The sequence below is a fragment of the Mus caroli genome, unplaced genomic scaffold, assembly GCF_978045245.1.
Source record: "Mus caroli unplaced genomic scaffold, Mus_caroli_1 scaffold_18, whole genome shotgun sequence".
In the NCBI taxonomy this organism is placed as follows: Eukaryota; Metazoa; Chordata; class Mammalia; order Rodentia; family Muridae; genus Mus; species Mus caroli.
In genome coordinates, this window is record NW_028227273.1 from 44,684,636 (window position 1) to 44,704,200 (window position 19,565).

Sequence of the window (19,565 nt, forward strand, 5' to 3'; positions counted from 1 at the left end):
CCCTGGAGGTGGCTGGGTTAGGTGTCACATCACACATACCCACTTGATAACTTTGCAGCATGCAGGTTACAAATGTTTGCTGGTACCACCAGTGGGGGGCAGGGAGGAGATAAGAGATACATATGTATCACTTCTATCGGTATGTCTGTGGTCTTTTGAGAAGATGGATCAATCCTGTTTTGAGTGCTAATTATGCACTGTCAGGGAATACATGTGGGAGCTGAGGGGGCTACAGTGGTGCTCAGCCCCCCCTCTGTGAAGCCTCCTGTCTGCCAGGCATTTGTCATCCAAAAGATAAGTGGAGAAGCTGGTGCGAGGGCTGGGGTGTCTTCTCCGTGGAGTGAGTTGATCCTGGCAGTGCTTTGGCTGCCTGCTGCTGTCTCCCCAACACCTGAAGCAGTCAGTCTTGTAACTGTTGACTCTGGGACTCTTCTGAGAGTTCTGAGAGCCAGAGCCATAGGATCTCCAACCCCTGTTGGTTACCCTCTTCTCGTCTCTTCTTCTTTTCCTTTCTTTCTTTTTCTTTCAGTTTTTAAATTATTCCTCCAGATACCAAAGAGGTCAGGGATTAGGATGCTGGCTGGTTGAGTCTCAGTGGCTCAGACCCTCATGCATGAGCCTCCTGGGGACAGCTTTGTCTTCTTTCTGCTCTTCTTACAGCCCTAGCAATAGTTGTTGATTGATATTTTTAACGTGTTTTTAATCTATTCTTTAACAGATGCCATCAGAATTCAGTGGGTTATTCTTTTCCCGATTTTTCTTTCTTTCTTTCTTTTTTTAATTTAAAAATGAGCACTGCCATCAGTCAACTGATCTGTTTGTGAGAGAAGTCTAAACTTGAAGATGCAGCTGTTCCATCAGTCTTGACTTCTGCGTTTCAAAGAATGAAAACTAGGGAGGTTTGTCACCGTGGGGGTGGCACTGTGACATACAGAAGGCGAGAAAACCGAAGTCACCCGCTATTACACATGCAGCTGAGAAATAAAAGAAAACGGAATAAAGTTCCATGTAACTCAATTCTAAATCCACACCTCCAGCGGCAGCCTGTGGCCGCTTCCCCACATGGTCGCAAAGGCAATGGGGAAGAGGTATGGTAATGGGGACAGGGATGTTATTCTAGGGGTAAAAAAGAGATTGTTATGCAGGATATTCGAAGTAGATGTATAAAAGTATGTAAAAATATAGAAAAATTTGAAAAAGAAGATATTTAGATGCATTCCCAGTAGAAACAGTGCTTGATGGAACTGTTCATTGCTTGGTGTAGAAACTTGACTTTCAATGACTCCCTGTTTTGGATATGAGGCAGTTGTATCTCTGACTGAGCCGCTCCCTAGAGGGTGATGGGAGCCTCTCTCTATGCTGCCTAAGCCTGGAGCTCAGAGCCTCTGTTCCTCCTGTGCCTGGGAAGGTAGGTACAGTTCTACCCTTCCATCAGCCTTGAATAATACATCATCATTAATTCATGCACTGCACATTTGTAACTTGCGATAAACAAGAAGCAAGTCTCGGATTGCCTACGAGGAGGTTCCTGAGCCTATTAATAGTGTAACCCTCAGTGCAGGGCAGTGTGTTTATCTCACGGGTATCCACCTGCATCCGCAGTTTGGATGCAGCATGGCAAACTGAGAGGCTAATGACTTTGCTCAGAGCCCTGAAGGCCCACTCCTGAAGAACATTTGCATTCTCTTTATTTACATTTCTGCATCTCTGAAGGTACTGCTCAGCCAGTCTTTTATGGAGGGTTTGGAGGTTTCCTTGAAGAAGCCACTCAGTCACTTGTGGATACAAATTAGTGAGGATCTTTGTATTTCAAAGGAAGTTAGGTGGGGTGTGATGACTCATGCCTGCAACCCCCCACCTCAGTAGGCTAGTCTACCAAGTGAGAAGCTGCCTCAGAACACCAAGGCAGGGAAGGAGGCTGGCGTTGGGGAGGAAGTAAGAGAGACAGAAAGGTCTGATAGCATGTATTTACCACCTAAGGATATTGGCTTATAACAGTAACAGCCATTTGTTTGCCCCAAAGTCTTCAAGTGGGCAGAGGGAGCCACATTCCCAATGGTGGGGTACAGAGTTCCCACTGGGTGGCATGGGACTGGGTGGCATGGGACTGGGTGGCATGGGACTGGGGTCTACCTTCAGGGCATGGTACCCTCAGCACTGGAAGGTGGATGCTGCTTGTTACTCTGCCTACTTTAAAACCATGACACACCCTAAGAGAAGAAGGTTGAAGTTCATGGAATTTATATGAGCTGCCTCAAAAGGTCACATGATTCTCCACTTCACCCACCTAAGAGGTGTCATAGACACCCACACTGACTGGAGCACAGGACACTTCTGAAGACACCACCTCTCTCGGTGTAGGTGTGGAGGGTTCTGGTTCACCGCACGGACTTGAGAGAAATGATTGTGGCCATCTGGGGGGCGAAAAGAGCTTTTCACACACAGGGGCTCTGAAGCGACGAGGTCATGTTCAGTCCATTCTACTAGGTGAGGCCGAGGCCGTGCAGAGTAAAATAGAATGCATAGAAAACAAGAAGTTAAGACGTGGAGAATTCAATTGCTGATGAGCCAGGGAGAAGGAGTCACCCCGTTAAACCCCCAAATTGGTTATCCACTTTCAAGTCGTCACCCCTGGAATCATAGCTTTGCAAGAGATGCTGAGTGCATCTGCAGATTGCATTTATTTATCTATCATGTATAGTTACATGACTTGATGGCAGCTAAAGGGAAAGACCCATGAAGAAGAGAGGATTATATTTCATTGTAAATATATGTATTTATTTAAAAATAAATTAAATATTAAATGTAAGCATTACTGGACATCAGTAATAATCTTTTAAACAGTGTATATCCCCAGATCTTGGCTCCTTCCCCCACATAACCTGTTGTTACACAAAGGGACCTCCATCTTTGTGGTATATAAAACTCTCTCAAGTCACTTCTGTCTTCTAACATTGTCCTCCTGTTCCACAGGGTATTTACAGAGTGTTTTATTTACAATAAAACATTCAGGTTTTTTTTTTTCAGCATATCACAATAGAAACCAGTTCCAAGTCCCTAGTTTCACGGTGACATTTACCCTGGCACATGGAGGCGCCGTTAAGGCCACATTGTGTATTTGTTAGTTTGGACTCAAGGGAATTTTTTTTTTTTAACAATAGGTCTTCAAACCAAGGGTTAAACCAAGCATAATGATGCCCAACTGCAGAGCCTCAACATTTCGTTAAAGTGCCTTTTAGTAATGTCATGGAAGCCCCTGTAAATGAGGGAGCGCTGGGGAAAGTCACAGCGCTGGGATAGTAAAGCAGCGAGGTGTGAAGACGGGCATCTGCTCCTGCTCACACTCTCGGAACTCTGTCTCTGCCTCACTGCTGAGCTCTGACTTCCATGGAGACTCTAAAGATAGATTTCTAGAAAATTCCCTGGAGTTCTAATAAGCCCTTGATATTCAGGGACACCCCACCCCCAGCTTGCTGTCTCAGGTCACTGGTGTTACTGAAGTATAAAATTGGGGCTGCTGAATCAGCACCCCCACCCTCCACCCACCCACCCCACCCACCTGGTACTGGCTGGCTGCCTGTTTGGGGGTATTTAGGGAAATGTGTTACCTCATCTACACAAAGGCCCAGGTTGGGAAGCTGCTCACCCTGACAGTAAGCACTCAGGCTAACATTGCCCATTGCCTCCACTTTCTTCTTCTTGAGGAACTTGAGTTGTTAGATGATTAGAAACCCATGGTAGTATGATGCTTCATTTTCTTAATAGTGCTGTCTTGAGAGGTAAGCCCTTGAGCCTTGCTGTAGTTACTCTGGACTGAGTTCCCTTTGCTATAGGGAATGATAGGAATAGCCTGGGGTGGTATTGCACAGTTGTAACCCCAGCACTTGCAAAGCAGACGCAAGAGGATTGTGAGTTAAAGGCTAGCCTGGACCATTTTAGTAAATTATAGGTCAGCCTGCACTACAGAGAAAGAAGCTAGGACTAACCAATAATATGTAGGTTTTCAGAATCTCAAATGAACATATTTTCAAATCTCCTGGCTTCTCTTCTAGGTTGCTTCCTATTGCTGCGATACATGCTGAGCAAAACCAACATAGGGAGGAAAGGGTGTCTTTTGTTTACATGTCCCAATCCTAGTCCATCACAGAGCGATACCGGGGCAGGTACAGAAACAGAGGCCATGCAGGATCGCTGCTCACAGACGCTGGTGCAATCGCACCCCAGGCTCTTCCTGTCACCCTCCCTGTCTCAGTCAGTTTGCTTTTTCTTATAGCCAAGGACCACCCTTGCACAGGGGTGGCACCACACACACCAATAATTAATCAAGGAAATGTCCCCTAAAGACTTGCAGACCAACTGATGAAGACACACACAATCTAATGAGCCCCAATCTCCATGGTGATCAGCTTTCATTGTCAACTTGACAAAACCTAGAGTCACCTAGGAAGAAAGGAATTCTCTAGATCGTGTGGGTTTCTGAGCTTGTCTGCAGGGTTGTCCTGATTGTGAAATCCCAGCCCATTGTGGATGGTACCAGTCCCCAGACAAGGGCTCACGGACACTCTAAGAGTAGAGAAAAGCTACCTAAGAGCAAATGAGATAGGTCTGCATGCATTTATTTCTCTCTGCCCCTGACCACAGATGTGATGTGACTAGCTCATAAGCACCTGCCTTGGCTTCCCCCTTAGGGATGGACTGTGACCTTAAATTGTGAGAGAAAACTTTCTCTTCTAGTCTTTTTTGGTTTGGTTTGGTTTTTTTCGAGACGGTTTCTCTGTATAGCCCTGGATGTCCTGGAACTCACTTTGTAGACCAGGCTGGCCTCGAACTCAGAAATCCAACCTGCCTCTGCCTCCCAAGTGTTAGGATTAAAGGCATGAGCCACCACCGCCTCCTTCCTGACGTAGTCTTGATTGTCTTCCCACTGCTGGAGAGCCATGACACCACACCATAAAGTAAAATGTCCACAATCCAAATACTCTAGACTCATTCAGAGCTAGCCCAGGTATTCATAGTACAGGAAACAACAGAGGTAATGGGAGTGTAAGTGTGTGTGGTACATTAAAATGCTGATGAACATTAATGACAACTGCCTGGATTTCATTTTGACTTGCCCCTGGACTATTTGCTGGATGACACTGGGCAGGATGCCTATCTATCTCTGCCTCAGTTTTCAAGTCTGCAGCATGAGTATTGAAAGGAAATGCATGTTTATGATAGATTGTGTTGGTCATCAGCTCAATACAATCTAGAATCACCTGAAAATTGAATCCTAATAGGGGATTATCTTGACCAAGTTGGCCTGTGGATGAGTCTATGGAAGATGGAAGACATCTTAATTACATAAACTGTCATGGTTGGGACCATTCCCTGGGCCTTGGCTTCTGGGCTGCATGTGCGGAAGTGAGCTAAGTGCAGACAGGCAAGCATTCATTCTCTCTCTGTGTTCTTGACTGTGATGAGATTATCTGTTTAAACTTCCTGCTGGCTTGAGAGGCTTGGCTTCTACTCAGAGTTGGACCTGGGACCTGGGACTATGAGCCCAAATAAACCCTTTCTCCCGTGAAGTGCTTTTGACACAGCAACAAAAATGAAACCAGGACAATGGGTGTAAGGACTAAGAAAAATGAATCCAGTGTTGGCTCTTCCTGCCTAGTTCCTGATACTTCCTCAGTTGTTTACTGTGAGTAGCTCCAAACCATTTCTGTGTGCACAGATTCCAGCTGTGCCACTATGATTCAGACAAAAGAAGCAAACCAAGTATGGTACCTATTTGATTCAACCACATGTGTGCTTAGCTCTAGAGATGGCCAGGCTCTGTGGGATGACTTGCTGGAATAATGGGAGTGTGTCAGAGGTGGCAGCCAAGCTGGCTGGGAGGAGGTGGGTTCCAGAGAGTGCTTATAACTTCTTGAGCAGACCTGGTGGAGATCTGCACATTCTCTGGGGAGCAGATAAATGATCCGTCTATGCCAGACAAGTCATTCCCTAGAGTAACGGAGCAGAAACAGTTTGGACCAAAAAATATGTCAATGTGCTGAATACCAGTTTAGCTACTCAGCTTTGTCTGCCCTAAATATCAGTCATCTTTTGTAGCATTTGCCTCTTAGCCGTTGAGGCTTCTGTTTCTGCAAGTCGGCCATAAAGAAGCTGCAAGCCTTACTTCTCGTCACATGATGTATACATGAAATATATCCAAGTTGATTTTGTCTGCCTTGAAGCAGTATTTCTTGAGAATGACTTTATTCAGCGATGTGACGTCTCCTTGGTAACCACCTGGCGACCTGGCCGGTGCTGATTGGCCCGGAGGTGGCAACCTGGCCGGTGCTGATTGGCCCCCCCGGAGGTGGACGTCTAACCAAAGCCTGGCCAGAGTTTTTTAATTTAGAAGTTTAATTTTTTGATAATTCCATTCTTGAGAATTATTTCATTTATGCTCTCCTAGTTCCCCTTTCCCATAGCTCTCCTACTCGGTCGTAAGTTTATATAGTTTTTTCTATAATTATCATTACACACACACACACCCGTCTATTTAGTGTTGCTCCTACAAGCATAAGCATTCAGAGCTGACCATTTGAGAATCGATACCCTGTCAGGGGACCCATCCTTGAGAGGATGCAGTCTCCCTCTCTTAGCAGCTATTAATTTCTTGTAGCTTTTTATTTTGGGGTGGAAGCTTGTGAGGTTTCCCCACTTTGTGTTGTATGTGGACTAGTGTTGGGATGATGCAGGTTGCATTTAGGCAACCATATTGTTGAGTTTACATGTGGCATCTCTGTCATGTGAAGACCAGAGCAAGTGCGCTGGTCTTCTGGCCCTTGCATCTTGGCGGTTTTTCTCGAGCCCTAGGTGTAAGGGTTGTGTGGTAGATGAACCAAGTAAGCCAAGTCCCTGCAGTATTTCCCTGAGAGTAACAGGAAGTTTACAATTTCTGTCTCTGGTGTCTAAGCTGTTGGCAGGCAGAATGGTAAGTTGGCAGTGGTCATGTTTTTTGCTATGAAGACATTTGCCGTAGATAAGAAGGCCAACACCAACAAGTAGAAGTGGGCAGTCGAGTGGGGTGGAGGACGTTTTCTGGCAGGGCTGTTGCAGGTCTAAGCCAAGCTCTTGGTCTACCCACTACACAGTGTGGAAGCACTCTACATAGTGTGACTCCCCCTCTGGCCCCGAGCCGTGGAACCTCAACTCTGCCTACTTCTCTTCTGCTCAGTTATTGGCTGTCCAGCCTTTTAAATGAACCAATCAACTTTAAATTTGGGAGCAAGGTTTACACAACAAAGGCCAGGATATGTGAGATTGCACTCCTCTGGACAGGAAGCAGATCTTGGGGTTCAGAGTGTAGCATCTGTATTCATAGCACCAGACCAACCTCCAACATTTGACCACTGAGCAATCTCTCTAGCCCCTTCCTTTTGTTTCTAAGGAGGTTTGGTTTGCTGAGCTACTACAGCATGCCTCCTGCTTTCTCCCAACTCACCCTTACTAGCAGAGCATCAAAGGCAACCACTGGACATCTCAGAACAAGCAGGAGGCATCTCAAATTGAGTATGGGCAGTTCAAGAAGAAGGCCAAGGTTAACTCTTTAGGGTTTCTCAGATGATACAGCAGGATGGTAGAGTAATGATGGGTACCCAAGATGGAAGAGTAGCACCATTTTTGATTCCCTAAAACCTAGTCCCATCCATTATAGTAGGGATTCATGGTAGGAATAAGATGACTGATCCAATGAATGGGTAAGTGAGCATTACTATTCCCGTGTTAGATATGATCAACTGATTTGAGGAGTAAGCAGTAAGATGCAGTGCTAGGTCCGAAGCTTTAGGTCTCCAGGCTGTTTGCCCCAAGATTCATTCCTAGAATTTTGGTCACCTAGAAAACACCACCACCACACACCACCACCACCACCGCCGCCATCACTACCCATACCACCACACCACCATCACCATCACTACCCACACCACCACACCACCATCACCACCACTACCCACACCACCACCACCACCACCACCACCATCACCCTGCCCATTCCACCACACCACCACCACCATGGATCTCTGTGGCTCTTCCTCGTGGCCTGCTCATGTGCATGCAAGAGTTCCTGGCAAAGCACTCAGTTGAGAAGCTAAGTGTTGATACGTTCCTACAGGCAGCTGCAGATGAGAGCTCAAGTTCTTGTTATTTTGAGGCTGGCTTTTTAGAAAGCTGCACCAGTGACAAAAGTGGGGAGGGCTGTGTGCATGTGATAAAATATTCACCGCAAAAAGTCATGGAAACTGTGCAACCCAGAAAAGCAGATTTTGTGCCTGGCCCTGACATAACTCTGTTTGAAGAAATTAAGGTGTGTGTCCCCAGCAGGAAGCTATGAATTATGAGGAGAGCTAGAGTGGACAGTAATTTTTTTTCTAAGGTGCATTTGGGGTGTATTATATGCCTCAGACTCTTGCCATCCTTTTGTATTTTTAAATTTAAAACAATGTGTATGGTATATACATGAGTGCAGGTAACTGCAGATGCCAGAAAACCACATTGTATCATTGTGTCATTTCAAGTGTGGGTGTTGGGAACTAAACTCCAGTCATCTGTAAGAGCGGTATACACTCTTAAACACTGAGGTTCTTCTCTAGGCCTCTGCCATTTGCCATTTTATATGATATATCATGCTTGATAGCAACTATATGCCAAGTAGGACTTTCAGTCACTACAGAAATCTTCTAGATATATACCAACCAGTAGGATTGTCACTACTGATGACTAAGGAATTGAATGTTTTCATTTGAATTAGTTTTATAGGCACATATGGCTAGAAGCTATTCTTCTGGATAAAAATAAAACCCCTTTAATGTTTTTTTTAAGCAGTAACTTTTAATTTTTAGTGTTAATTAGCTGATGATTTACAGGCATTCATCAGACTCATCATAAAGTTAGATACTCCAATAATTTGTTAAAAATAAGTCAACCAGCTGTAGCTCTAACTTCCTTTGAACAGTATGGAGCCTTTCTCACCCCAGACCCTTTGGCCTCACCCAGCCCCTCCCAGGTCCTGGAGTTAATGTATAGGGCACATGGCCATAAATCCTTCAGCTGATTGGTTGAGGCCTACTGCTTTGTAGAACTGACTTACTTTATGGAAAGTCAGCTGGTTGTGGATGTCAATCATACCTTTAAATTACCGCTTTAGCAACATTTAAGTTAGCGTAGTATTTTACCAAACAACTTATTACCATAGTATATAGACAGGGTGACAAAATTAGCTTTGGTACCTCTCTTGTTGGGTTCAGATGACAGCCTTGAAATTGTCTCTGACCTTTGCCTGTGGCGCTGTATCTTGTCCCATGGATCTCGTGTGAGAGCAGAGGCTTTGTAATAACAGTCCCATGTTATGCACAGCTGTGATGACTTATTCAGTGAACTTGACCCATGTCCCAGTTCTCAGTGGCTTCCCTGTGGCTGGTCTATGTACTCTAAATATAGATAGACATTCTAAAACTGAACAACCTCCAGTTCATCTAAGATATCTTGGGAATGTCATGTGTGTGTGTGTGTGTGTGTGTGTGTGTGTGTGTGTGTATGTGTGTGTATTAAAAATTATTCCTTGACTATGTAACCAAAGTTGACTTTTTCAATAAGTTGAGACTCTTATATAGTTAAATTTCAAAAGATATCTTTTCTCTGACATCCTGATTCTGTTACCACGGAGATTTTCTACCATGATAGAAAGTGTTGGATTAAGTCATGGCTCAATCCAAACTGCAGTGCTCTCAATACCTACCCAGTAGTCCAAAGACAGCAGAAGTGAGTATGGGGCGGGCGCAAGCGTACATAAAGTTAGGCTGGCATCTCATGGGCATCTCAGCAGAGGCTGTGTATGTCAGGGAAAGACTTTCAATCCAGGGTGTGCAGGATAAGTTTGGTGTTGCTTCAGAGCTCTGGGAAGTCTGACAGGCCTCCTCTGCTGTAAGGGGTTGTTTTAGAGGCCTAATAGAATGCATGCAGACATATTTCGTAGGAGAGTTAAGCAGTGTGAATTGCTCTTTTGCCTCGTTACGGTTGTGATTGTGCATGTGATAGTCTCGAAGCTTCACAGCTGAGGAGTAAGATGACCTTAGCTGTGTGCAGCATGGTGAGGGATGGATCTGGCAGGATGTGGTTGAATGTGTGTGGGTAGATACGGAAGGGAGGACCCGAGGAGGGAGAGAACCGTGTCCCCAGATTCAGAGGTCCAGCAGCTATGGCCACTGGCTGGATTGGTCAGGACTTACAAGGGCAGTCGGGAGTAAGGCACAAATGTGGATAGTGGTTAGAACGATCCGTGCTGAAACTCTATGACTAGGGTCACCAGGAGAAAGTGGGGCCAAGGAGAACCCCGGGGCCCTAGATGAAGCCTGTTCCATACCCAGCCTACCCTCCATTGTTAAGCCTCTGAGACTTGTTCTGTGAAGGAGTTGAGAGAATAAGTAAATGAGAAACAGACAGGACTCTGTTTGACTAGAGACTTGGTCATACGACTTTCTGAGAGAGAGAAATGAAAGTGAAGGAACGTGCACGTTCATGCATGCCAGGTGTTCACACACATGCAGGTATGCAGTAAGCATGACTGCCCAACAGACCATCGTCCCATCACTGAGAACATAACCATAAAGAACACACCTGACCTGCTGCAGAGGGCCCTCCAGCATGTAGACACAGGAATATCCTAGACAGAATCCTGAACTACAGAGCTCAGCTCAGAATGGCTGACTGAGTAGGTCTAAGGTATCTGAGAATCCACAATGCGCCTGAGTTCCCAGGGGACACTGATGCCTAGGGACCTCACTTTGAGACCCCTGGCTGAGAGTGAATTCAGTACAGAGTAGTGTAGGGCACAAGGGTCTGTGGTAAGCATGGGCTGAGTGCAGAGCCTCTTCTCTCTTTCTACCCGATGGCCCCAGCAGTCTCTGTGTGGCCGCCAGAGGTCCAGACTGACAGAAGAGTCCAGGAATCTCTGCCAGCGCTAGTACCTTTGCTAGGCCCTGATCTGTCTGTCCACTTACCACATGCTGTCTGCTATGAGAGGCTCCTGGTTTTCCTGCTTATAGATGACATCAAGGCACTGAAAATTTCTACCACCTTCTGTGATGTTCCACATCACTGAGGAACCCCAGCTCAGTCTTTCTGAATGCCTTCAGGCCCTGCCATTGCCGTGGTTTCACCGTCAGCGTCCATTAAGGAAGGCGATGTTTCCCTGTGACAAGCTGTTGGCTTACTTTAGATGAGGCCTGCCCAACTTCTCCCCTTTGTCTATTTTGCCCAGAAACTGAGAGCTCTGCTTTGTGGGCAGTAGCTTTCCTTAGCCGAAGGGTCTGTAATGTAATTATCTCCTCACTCTTTTCTTTTAAAGTTTTTGGTATCTTTCAGAAGCTTTCCAAACATAATTTCAAAACTAGGTGAATATCATAGATCAATAACTGAAAGGAAGGACTTTGGAGACTTCCCTACCCCCCTCCCACTTTCTCGTTATCTACCTTTGAAGAGGAATCTGAGTCAGAAGCAGGCCTGTGCACATACATGTGCAGTGGTTGTTCTGGGTTGAACTGAGGAGCACCTAGCTGATGGTAGAACGTGTGTGCGTGTGTGTGTGTGTGTGTGTGTGTGTGTGTGTGTGTGTGTGCGTGTGTGTGTGTGTGTGTTTAGTGAGGGGGTTCTTTCCAGAACAGCTAACACTGCAGTTGTGGGTAACACCACTGGATTGGCTGGGGACCTGGGTAGAATAGGGGGAGTGAAGAAATGTTAGGAGGGCAGGTGTTCCTTCTGTGTCTCTCTGTCTCTGTCTCTGTCTCTCAGCTAGGGACAAGAGCTGCTCTACACTTACACTCCTGTCTCTGTCTCTGTCTCTGTCTCTCTCAGCTAGGGACGAGAGCTGCTCTACACTCTATACTCACCCTGTCTGAAACCCCAGAATGTGGCAGCCAAGATGAAGTTGTCTTTCTTCCTGAGGTTTTTGCTCATAGTAACAGAAAGCTAGCAGCCTAGGGCGCATGGCAGGCATACACAGATTTAACATCCTGAGAGGTTCCGACTCTGTCTCAAGTCTGCTTCTGCCCAGGCCTGGCTGTGAACTCTAACTCCCCACTTCGAGCTTACAACCCCTCCCCTGCCCCCAGGCCTCACCTAAAATGGAGACAATGATATGCAGAACACCGTGTAAATGTCAGCACAGCGCCCAGCCCATAGTGGGTGCACAGTAGGTCTACTATTGCTAGTCTTGCTTTCATAAAAAAAAAAGACTGTCGGGTACATCTGCAACTGGTGTAGATTTTGTGTTCTGGAATATTCTGTGTGGAACCAAGATGACACAGTTTAACTAACATAGATAGTTGGTGTGAGGAGGGCCGCAGAGGTCACTTCTCCAATAGCTCCATGCTGGTACTTCTTGCTGATTCCTGATCATAGCTGAGCACTGCAGAAGCCTTGAGGGTTCCTGAGATCATGCACTTAGCAATCAGGGACTAAGATTTCTGTGGCTTTCCTCCTTGCTCATTGGTCCCAGGGCTTGAGCATCCTTGCCTGGGAAATCTCCGGAAGACCGCCTCCTACTTTCAGCTGATTTGCTTGGATTCATCATGCGATTACTTCCAACTTATTCTTTCAGTGTCCTTCCTACTAAATTCAACTGCCTGGGGCTGGTTTCATGGAGTGCTCATGTGTCACAAGATACCTTGTAGTTAGATGGTCACGTTCCTCTTCTGGAGCTCAGGGAGTGAGAGGGTATAGCTTCCGGGTTCCTTGCGTGAGATGATATGTACCAGGAACTGGGGATCGAAGGGCTCAGTATTAGCTGTGGGTCAGTGTTTGGTGCTCCGAGGGTACCATGGCTTCCCTCAGACCTAAGGGCAGGCAGCACGGGGAAGGATGGCCATCAGATTCCCCACCTAGGCCCTCTGCCTAAAGTGCTGCCTTCAAAAGGGGGCTCTTGGGATCATGTGCTGCCACCCAGCAGTGAGGGCTTGTGGGGCAGCTGTGCTGTTTGTACTCTAGCCTCCTGGGATGGTGGAGGAGAAAAATTAAACTGTCACCATGAGGACTTCCTTTCTTCAAATTCTATTTGAGCTTATTCTGTCAGATCCTTTGTCCAGACTCATGAAAAATGAGATTAGAACATTGAGGGAACTGCTCAGCCGGTAAAGCGCGTTCCACAAACACAGGGGGACCTGAGTCAGGACCCCCCAGAGCCCAAGTTAAAAACAGAACACATCAGTGCATGCTGTAATCTACCGCTGGGCCCTGGAGCTGTGGCTCCCTAGAGCTCATTGGTCAGTCAGCCTAAACAAATAGATGCGTTTCATCGAGAGATTCTTTTCCAAAAATAAAGGTGGAAAGCGATCAAGGACAGATACTTCATATTGGCCTCTGGTGTCTATACTCAAGTGCATACATATGCATTGTACACACTCACCAAAGAGAAAAAAAGGAAAAAAAGGGGGAAAAAAAGACATTATGGCACTAAGGAAGCAGGCTCAGGAGGATCTGTAGTTCAAGGCAAGATGAGGCTTCATAGTGATACCTTGTCTCAAAAATTATATAAACAACAGCAACAACAGTAAAGAGGCAACTAAGCAGTAAAACTGCTGCTACTGCAGAGGCCTGAGTTCAGATCTCAGCATCTGTGTCAGGCAGCTCATAACTGGGTGTAGCATGACATAGTCACACACACACACACACACACACACACACACACACACACACACACACACACCAGAAAGAGAGAGAGAGACTCTTCAATACATAACCAAATGCTTAAGTGTTTCCAACAGTGAGACCCACCCTTTAGGCCTCTGCAGCTTGTGCTGACACTGGGGAATCCACAGTGGTCTCAGTGCCTAGCTGTGTCCCATTTACAAAATCCCCTTTGTCTCCTTTGTGTCCCAGGTGCAGGAGGCCGCCAGTCGGGGCTTGAAGTTTGTTAGCGTGGTGCCTCAGTACCAGCCCTCGGTGAGTTCACCAGGCAGCCGGCGTTTCAAGTCTGTTGCCAACAGTGTTGAAGATGCCAGGGATGTGAAATGCACCTTAGGGGACCGTTCATCCTTGGAAAATGATACTCCGAAGGCTGCAGAGACGGATGCTGCCACTGCAGGAGTGAACCGAAGACCGGAGACCAAACCAGGATACACAGGGGACGTGCCCAGTGCCCAGCAGCCTGGCATTCCCTCTCCCTCGGCAGAGAATGAGGCTGGCGAGTTTCCACTGCGGGGTTTGCAGCCAGCACTGGATGGATCAGAGGGCGACCCCTCAAATGGGCCTGAAGAGCTGCCCTCCAGGAGTAAGTGTTCAATGCCAGGAGTTCTGACCTGCTTAAAGAGAGGTTTTTTAGTATTCCCCGGGGCCTCTTAGGGAAAAGGAAATGAAATTAGTATGAAGACACAGCAGACAAGAGAAAGTTTATCAAGTAGCTGTCTGGGCTACACAGCTGTTTACCAACTGCAGCTGTGGACCATGTTGGGTGAACAGAGCCCAGTGAAACTGTCTTGCTGGGACTCCAAAAGTGGCTTCTAGACGAAATAGTCTCAGTCAGTGTTCCCAGATGGCCAGGAACTTCTCCACCCTCACACCCATACAGAGAATGTGAACCACTCTCCAGTGAGCTTGGGCATTCTGCTTCTGAGTGTCTGCCTAAACAAGGAAGTGAGAAAGCAGGGAGGAGGATGTGCCACGCAAGAGAGTAATGGCTCTGCTTGCTCGGATGGAAGCATTCTGATTGCAAGAAGCACATACAGTTGACAGATGGGCACCATGGAGAAAATGCTTTGTCACCACTGTGGGTCTTCTCTGTCAGTGCTAATGACTCTTTGCCTTGATGATGTCATGTAACAACCCACCCATAACAGACAGCAGTTATTATACTTCCCAGTTACCAGACCCTGCCATCCTTTAAAGGGGCCATCGCTCTATTCTCTACGTACTCTTATGAGTGAGCTCTCTTACCACTTCCGGCTGGGAGCTGGCACCCCTGGCATAGGACGGCAGGTAGGGTTGACATCACCCACGCCTCCACTCTACTTGGCTTTTCCAGTGTAATATAGAATGAAAAGACTTCCTGAAGCTTTCTGTAACTCTCATAGTCTCCTTTTCTCTACTTTTGCCTGGAAATCCCATCCATTGTGTAGGTCCTTAAGTTAACAAGGGGGCCCTCTCTGGCTTTAGGAAGGTGACCATAAGTTGCCTGACAATAGAATACCCACAGAGTTGCCTTAGTGTATTTGTTTAGACCTTTCTATACCATGTCCCCAGTGACCATTTCTGCTCTGTATTATCTAAAAAACACTTGAAATTGACCTCTTGCAAGTGATTTGGCTGCTTGAGAATAGGGGCAGTGAGTTGATTTTATTTTGTTTATTTATTTTTTGCAAAGTCAGTACTTTTTGAGAAAAAAAATGGGATGGTCAGATCTGAGATCTAATGGCAGGGTTTCCCTGAAAGGGGGGTGGGGGACCACCTCAATTCTGAGATACAGTAGAGCTATCATTTATTCAAGACCTTGATCTTTGGTTTAGAGCTACTAGTAGGGTTTTTCACTTCGCTGAGGTGGACTACTGTCTCACCTTGATGGTCGCTCGGGTTTAGAGCTGGTGGGAGGGTCTGACGAGCTCCATCGTGAGGCTGGAGGGCTGAGCATGCTAAATTCTGAGAGGGAGGGTGACTGTGGAGCCATGTGGAAGATGAGGGTCCAGGTCAGGCATGAAACCCGGGAGGGAGGCATAGCAGCCATGGGAGACAGGCAGCACCGTGGAGAGAAAACCAATGTCTCTGTGCACCTTCTAGCTAGGTGGTCGACTTGTCCAGATACGTGCCGCTAACTTCCCCATGGGAGCTCTTATTCAGTGCCCTGGCTGCACAGTGCTACCCCTCACAGAATCCTGCCTTTTAAAAAGAAATGAGACAGTTGATCCCAAGAGTCTATCAGGCGTGTGGAGCCTGTGTTCCAGACCCCACCTTTCTCCTAGACCTTGAGAAGGTTCACTTTCTGGGTTTGACCTTTAACCCTTTCCTAGAACCCTTCCCAGATGTCCAGTGCCCTATTTCTGCTCTATGGCTCCTTGACTCTCTCTCTCTCTCCATCGCCCAGGTTCTACTATGGCTGAAGATTGACATCAAACCCTCCTAAGGCCCAGAGCATTTAGGCCTGCAGTCTCCATTTCCTGGGGTCCTTGTCCTCTTCTGCAAATTCAAATCCTTTGGTCACTGGTGGGTTAATGTGTCACAGAGGCCTCAGTCCAACAGTGAGTGGGAAGGGGGTTTCCAGCTGGGGACAGGCCAGGAGCTTGAGCCGCACAGCCCATTTTAGTCCTCCCAAGTAGACAGCTGTCTGTCAGTCTGTCTGTCTGTCTGTCTCTCTCTCTCTCTCTCTTTCTCTCTCTGCATATCAGCAGTCCCCACCCTGCCTTGCAAGCAACCACAGCACTCTCCTCCCATCTCCAGCGTTTTCAAATTAGTTGGTAGACACACGTTGCTAGTGGAGGGCCTTGGTCCAGTTTTCCCCAGGTGTTATCTCGATTACACTCACCACAACTATGACAGGAGATGCTACTGTGGCTCCCAGCTCACAGATAAGGACCGTTCCCTTCCTGAAGGCTGGACATCTAAGGACTCTGTCTCCACAGGTCAAAGCCCTTATCTGACCCCAGCTTCTCTCCTGAGCCTTTCCCTAGGGAGTTTAGCTTGTTTCCTTCTCTGGGGCGTCTGTTCACTGCCCTGCCCTGAAAAACACTCACAGGGCACCCAACCCCAGCCTCACCATCCCATACCCTGCTCAGCTGTTTGCTTGCCCCCTAAAGAGGTTGTCATGTTTAAGTCTCTTTCTGCAATCACAGCAAGACACTTTAAAAGGATTATAGAAGTTGCCTCCCTTCTTGCCCCTGGTCTCTTCCTCTGTTGATTTGTTTCTAGGGTAGGAAGCAGCTAGCAGTAGATCCAGTCAGGGACAGTTCACAGTGGTCTTAAAGGAGCTACAGGGAACATGGCTGGGCTGACCCATCCCTGCACTGTGGTGCTGGTGTTAAAGGGAGAACAGGTGGGCTGACCCCATCCCTGTATCGTGGTCTAGGTGTTACAGGGAGAGCAGATGGGCTGACCCCACCCCTGCGTCCTGGTCCAGATGTTCAGAGAGAGCTGTTGGGCTGACCCCATTCCTGCGTTGTGGTGCTAGTGTCAGCAGGGAGAGCAGGTGGACTGACCCCAACCCTGCATGGTGGTCCAGGTATTATACCTTTCTGGATCTTCTTGTTCATTAATAGGGGACTTCTTGTCTGGGGACTTCCTGATGATATGAAGTCACTGTGAGATACACCCAAGTACCCCTTACAATACCTTTGATCAAGAAGCAAGAACCATTTGGGTGTGCCAGACAGAGCAGGGCTGTGGTGCCAGGCAGTCAGATTTGAGGCCTGGAGTTTTTGTGCTGTGTATTTTTCTTTCCGGAGTTTATGGAGGTAGTTAGACCTTGTCACTCTGTCTCCTCCACCTGAGTCACTTGGTGCCATGTCTCTAGGCTCCCACTGAGTCCATGAACAAATGTTCCCAACTGTGGCTACCAGCATCTTCTTTGTATTCTAGTAAATTAATTTCTTACTAGAATGGGGCATGAGCCCAGAGTCTGAGAGGACTGAAAGATCCCAGGCTCTGCCACTCACTGTCAGGGATTCTGAGAGATACATCTGAACCGCCCGTGGAAGTTGAGAGCATCAGGTATCGTGGGAAGTCACGCCTGGCTGAGGTACTTATGTCTGGGTCTGCTGGGTTTCTCGTGAGCTGCTGTGTCAGGTGGCCTCATGTTGGCTCAGAGGTGTCCTGGGATGGCACCATACCTGTGACAAGTGAGAAGCCTTCCACAGGTTCAGGGATGTAGTGGACCTTCCCATCATTGCACCAGCAGCCCTGCCTTAATGGAAGTCATTCATCACAGTTCCCCCTGCCCATGACTTGAGCAGCTTGCAATCCCCACCTAGCTATGCCTGGCTCTCCAGCTCAGCTGACTGCCCCAAGTCTGGCTTATGGTGCCCACAACTCAGACTCAATTCTCAGTTCTGTTTCCTCTGAACCACAGCTCTCCTTGGACACTGAAATCCAGCCATCCCTGTGGCTCGTTCACAAGCTCCAGCTCTCTGGTTCCATACATGCAGACAAGCTTCTATCTGCACTATAGCTCAGCTCAGGCCCACATGTGGCCTGAGAACAGCATGGGAAAGCTTGGAGGGTCTACTTTGAAGGATCCTAAGACACACCAGATCAGACTCTTGGCTGCTTGTACTGAACTTGAGGCACCTAGGACCAGAAGATGCTGCTGCATCACCCAGCCATTCCCTCCCTAGCCTCATTCCCTGGCTTGGGTCCTCACTTCACACATTTTCCTCTAGCACCCCATTCTCATCGTCTGGTGACTGCATCTGCCTGCACCAGGGCCGGATTTCTTGTTTGAAATCTTTTCTGGGGTCGATACAGCATCTTGGGTCAGGCAGGTGGACTGAAGGGGAGGTTGGGTTAGGGCTAAGGACCGAACTGCATTGGCTGTATACAATTCAGGTGGCTGGTTCTGTAGGATGGAATAGCTTGATGAAACCCCCTGTCAGTTCAGCGGTTAGTGACAGCAGGTCTCACGACTCAGGGACCTCACTGATGCTTGATCAGATGGGGCCAGGAGGTTTCCTTTGTGCTAGAATGAAGCTCCTACGTGAGAAACTTTTCAGGGCTCTGAGAATGAACCTGATTGTTACGTAACTTAAGGTCCCAGTACAGCAAGCAGGGATGGTTTGTTCTGTGCTCCAGAAACAAACTCTCCTTTAAAATCCTTTTATTTTAATAAAGGAAACTGAGCCAGGTTTTTTTTTTAAATATCAGTGTATGTGGCGTTGGCTCCCTAGATAAGAGTGCTTGCTGTACAAACATGAGAGCTTGAGCGTTGAATCCCCAGAACCCAGGTAAAAAGCGAGGTATGGCTACACACGCCTGTAAACCAGTTATCGAGGGACACACATACACACACACACACGCACGCACACGCACACACGCACACACTATCTCAAGTGAGAAAGAGACTACAGGCACACACACACGTACACACACACACACACACACACACACACACACACACACACACACACCAGCTAGTACTTATATAACATCCAAATGGCCCAATCCTGAAATTGGGGAGCCTCCATCCCAGAGTTTAAGTGCAGGCGTCGTCCCATTTCCAGAACACATGTATGATTTGTGCTTCTCCCTAATGCCAGCCATTGTGTATGACCTTTAAGTCATTGTGTATGACCTTTTCTGTTTGAGAGATGGTGGGGATTTCCTTATCACTTTGAACAATGTTTTGGCAACCAATGCATATTCCTAACCAGCCTGTGCAAGCAACGTTTTCCAAGCTGGGCCAGCTCTCCTGGCTTGACTAAATGAATGGTGAAAAAATAGACTCTCTCCAGTGTATACTGAAATTCCAGGTATTTGCTCCTGGCCGCAGTTCCTGCTAGCTGTGGCTGGCAGCATAAACAGCAGGTGCAGTCAGCGGCGGGCTGCTGCGGATTATTGATTTC

The 19,565-nt window shown here is 47.3% G+C and overlaps 1 protein-coding gene across 1 annotated transcript in view; it reads left to right on the top strand.

The window, feature by feature from the left end:
• Rftn1 (raftlin, lipid raft linker 1) overlaps positions 1-19,565 on the top strand; it is a 193,737-nt gene that overhangs the window by 117,496 nt on the left and 56,676 nt on the right. The window contains exon 5 of the mRNA XM_021149367.2: positions 13,906-14,296. Within this exon, the coding sequence (XP_021005026.1) occupies positions 13,906-14,296 (391 nt within the window). The remainder of the gene's footprint in view (positions 1-13,905; positions 14,297-19,565) is intronic.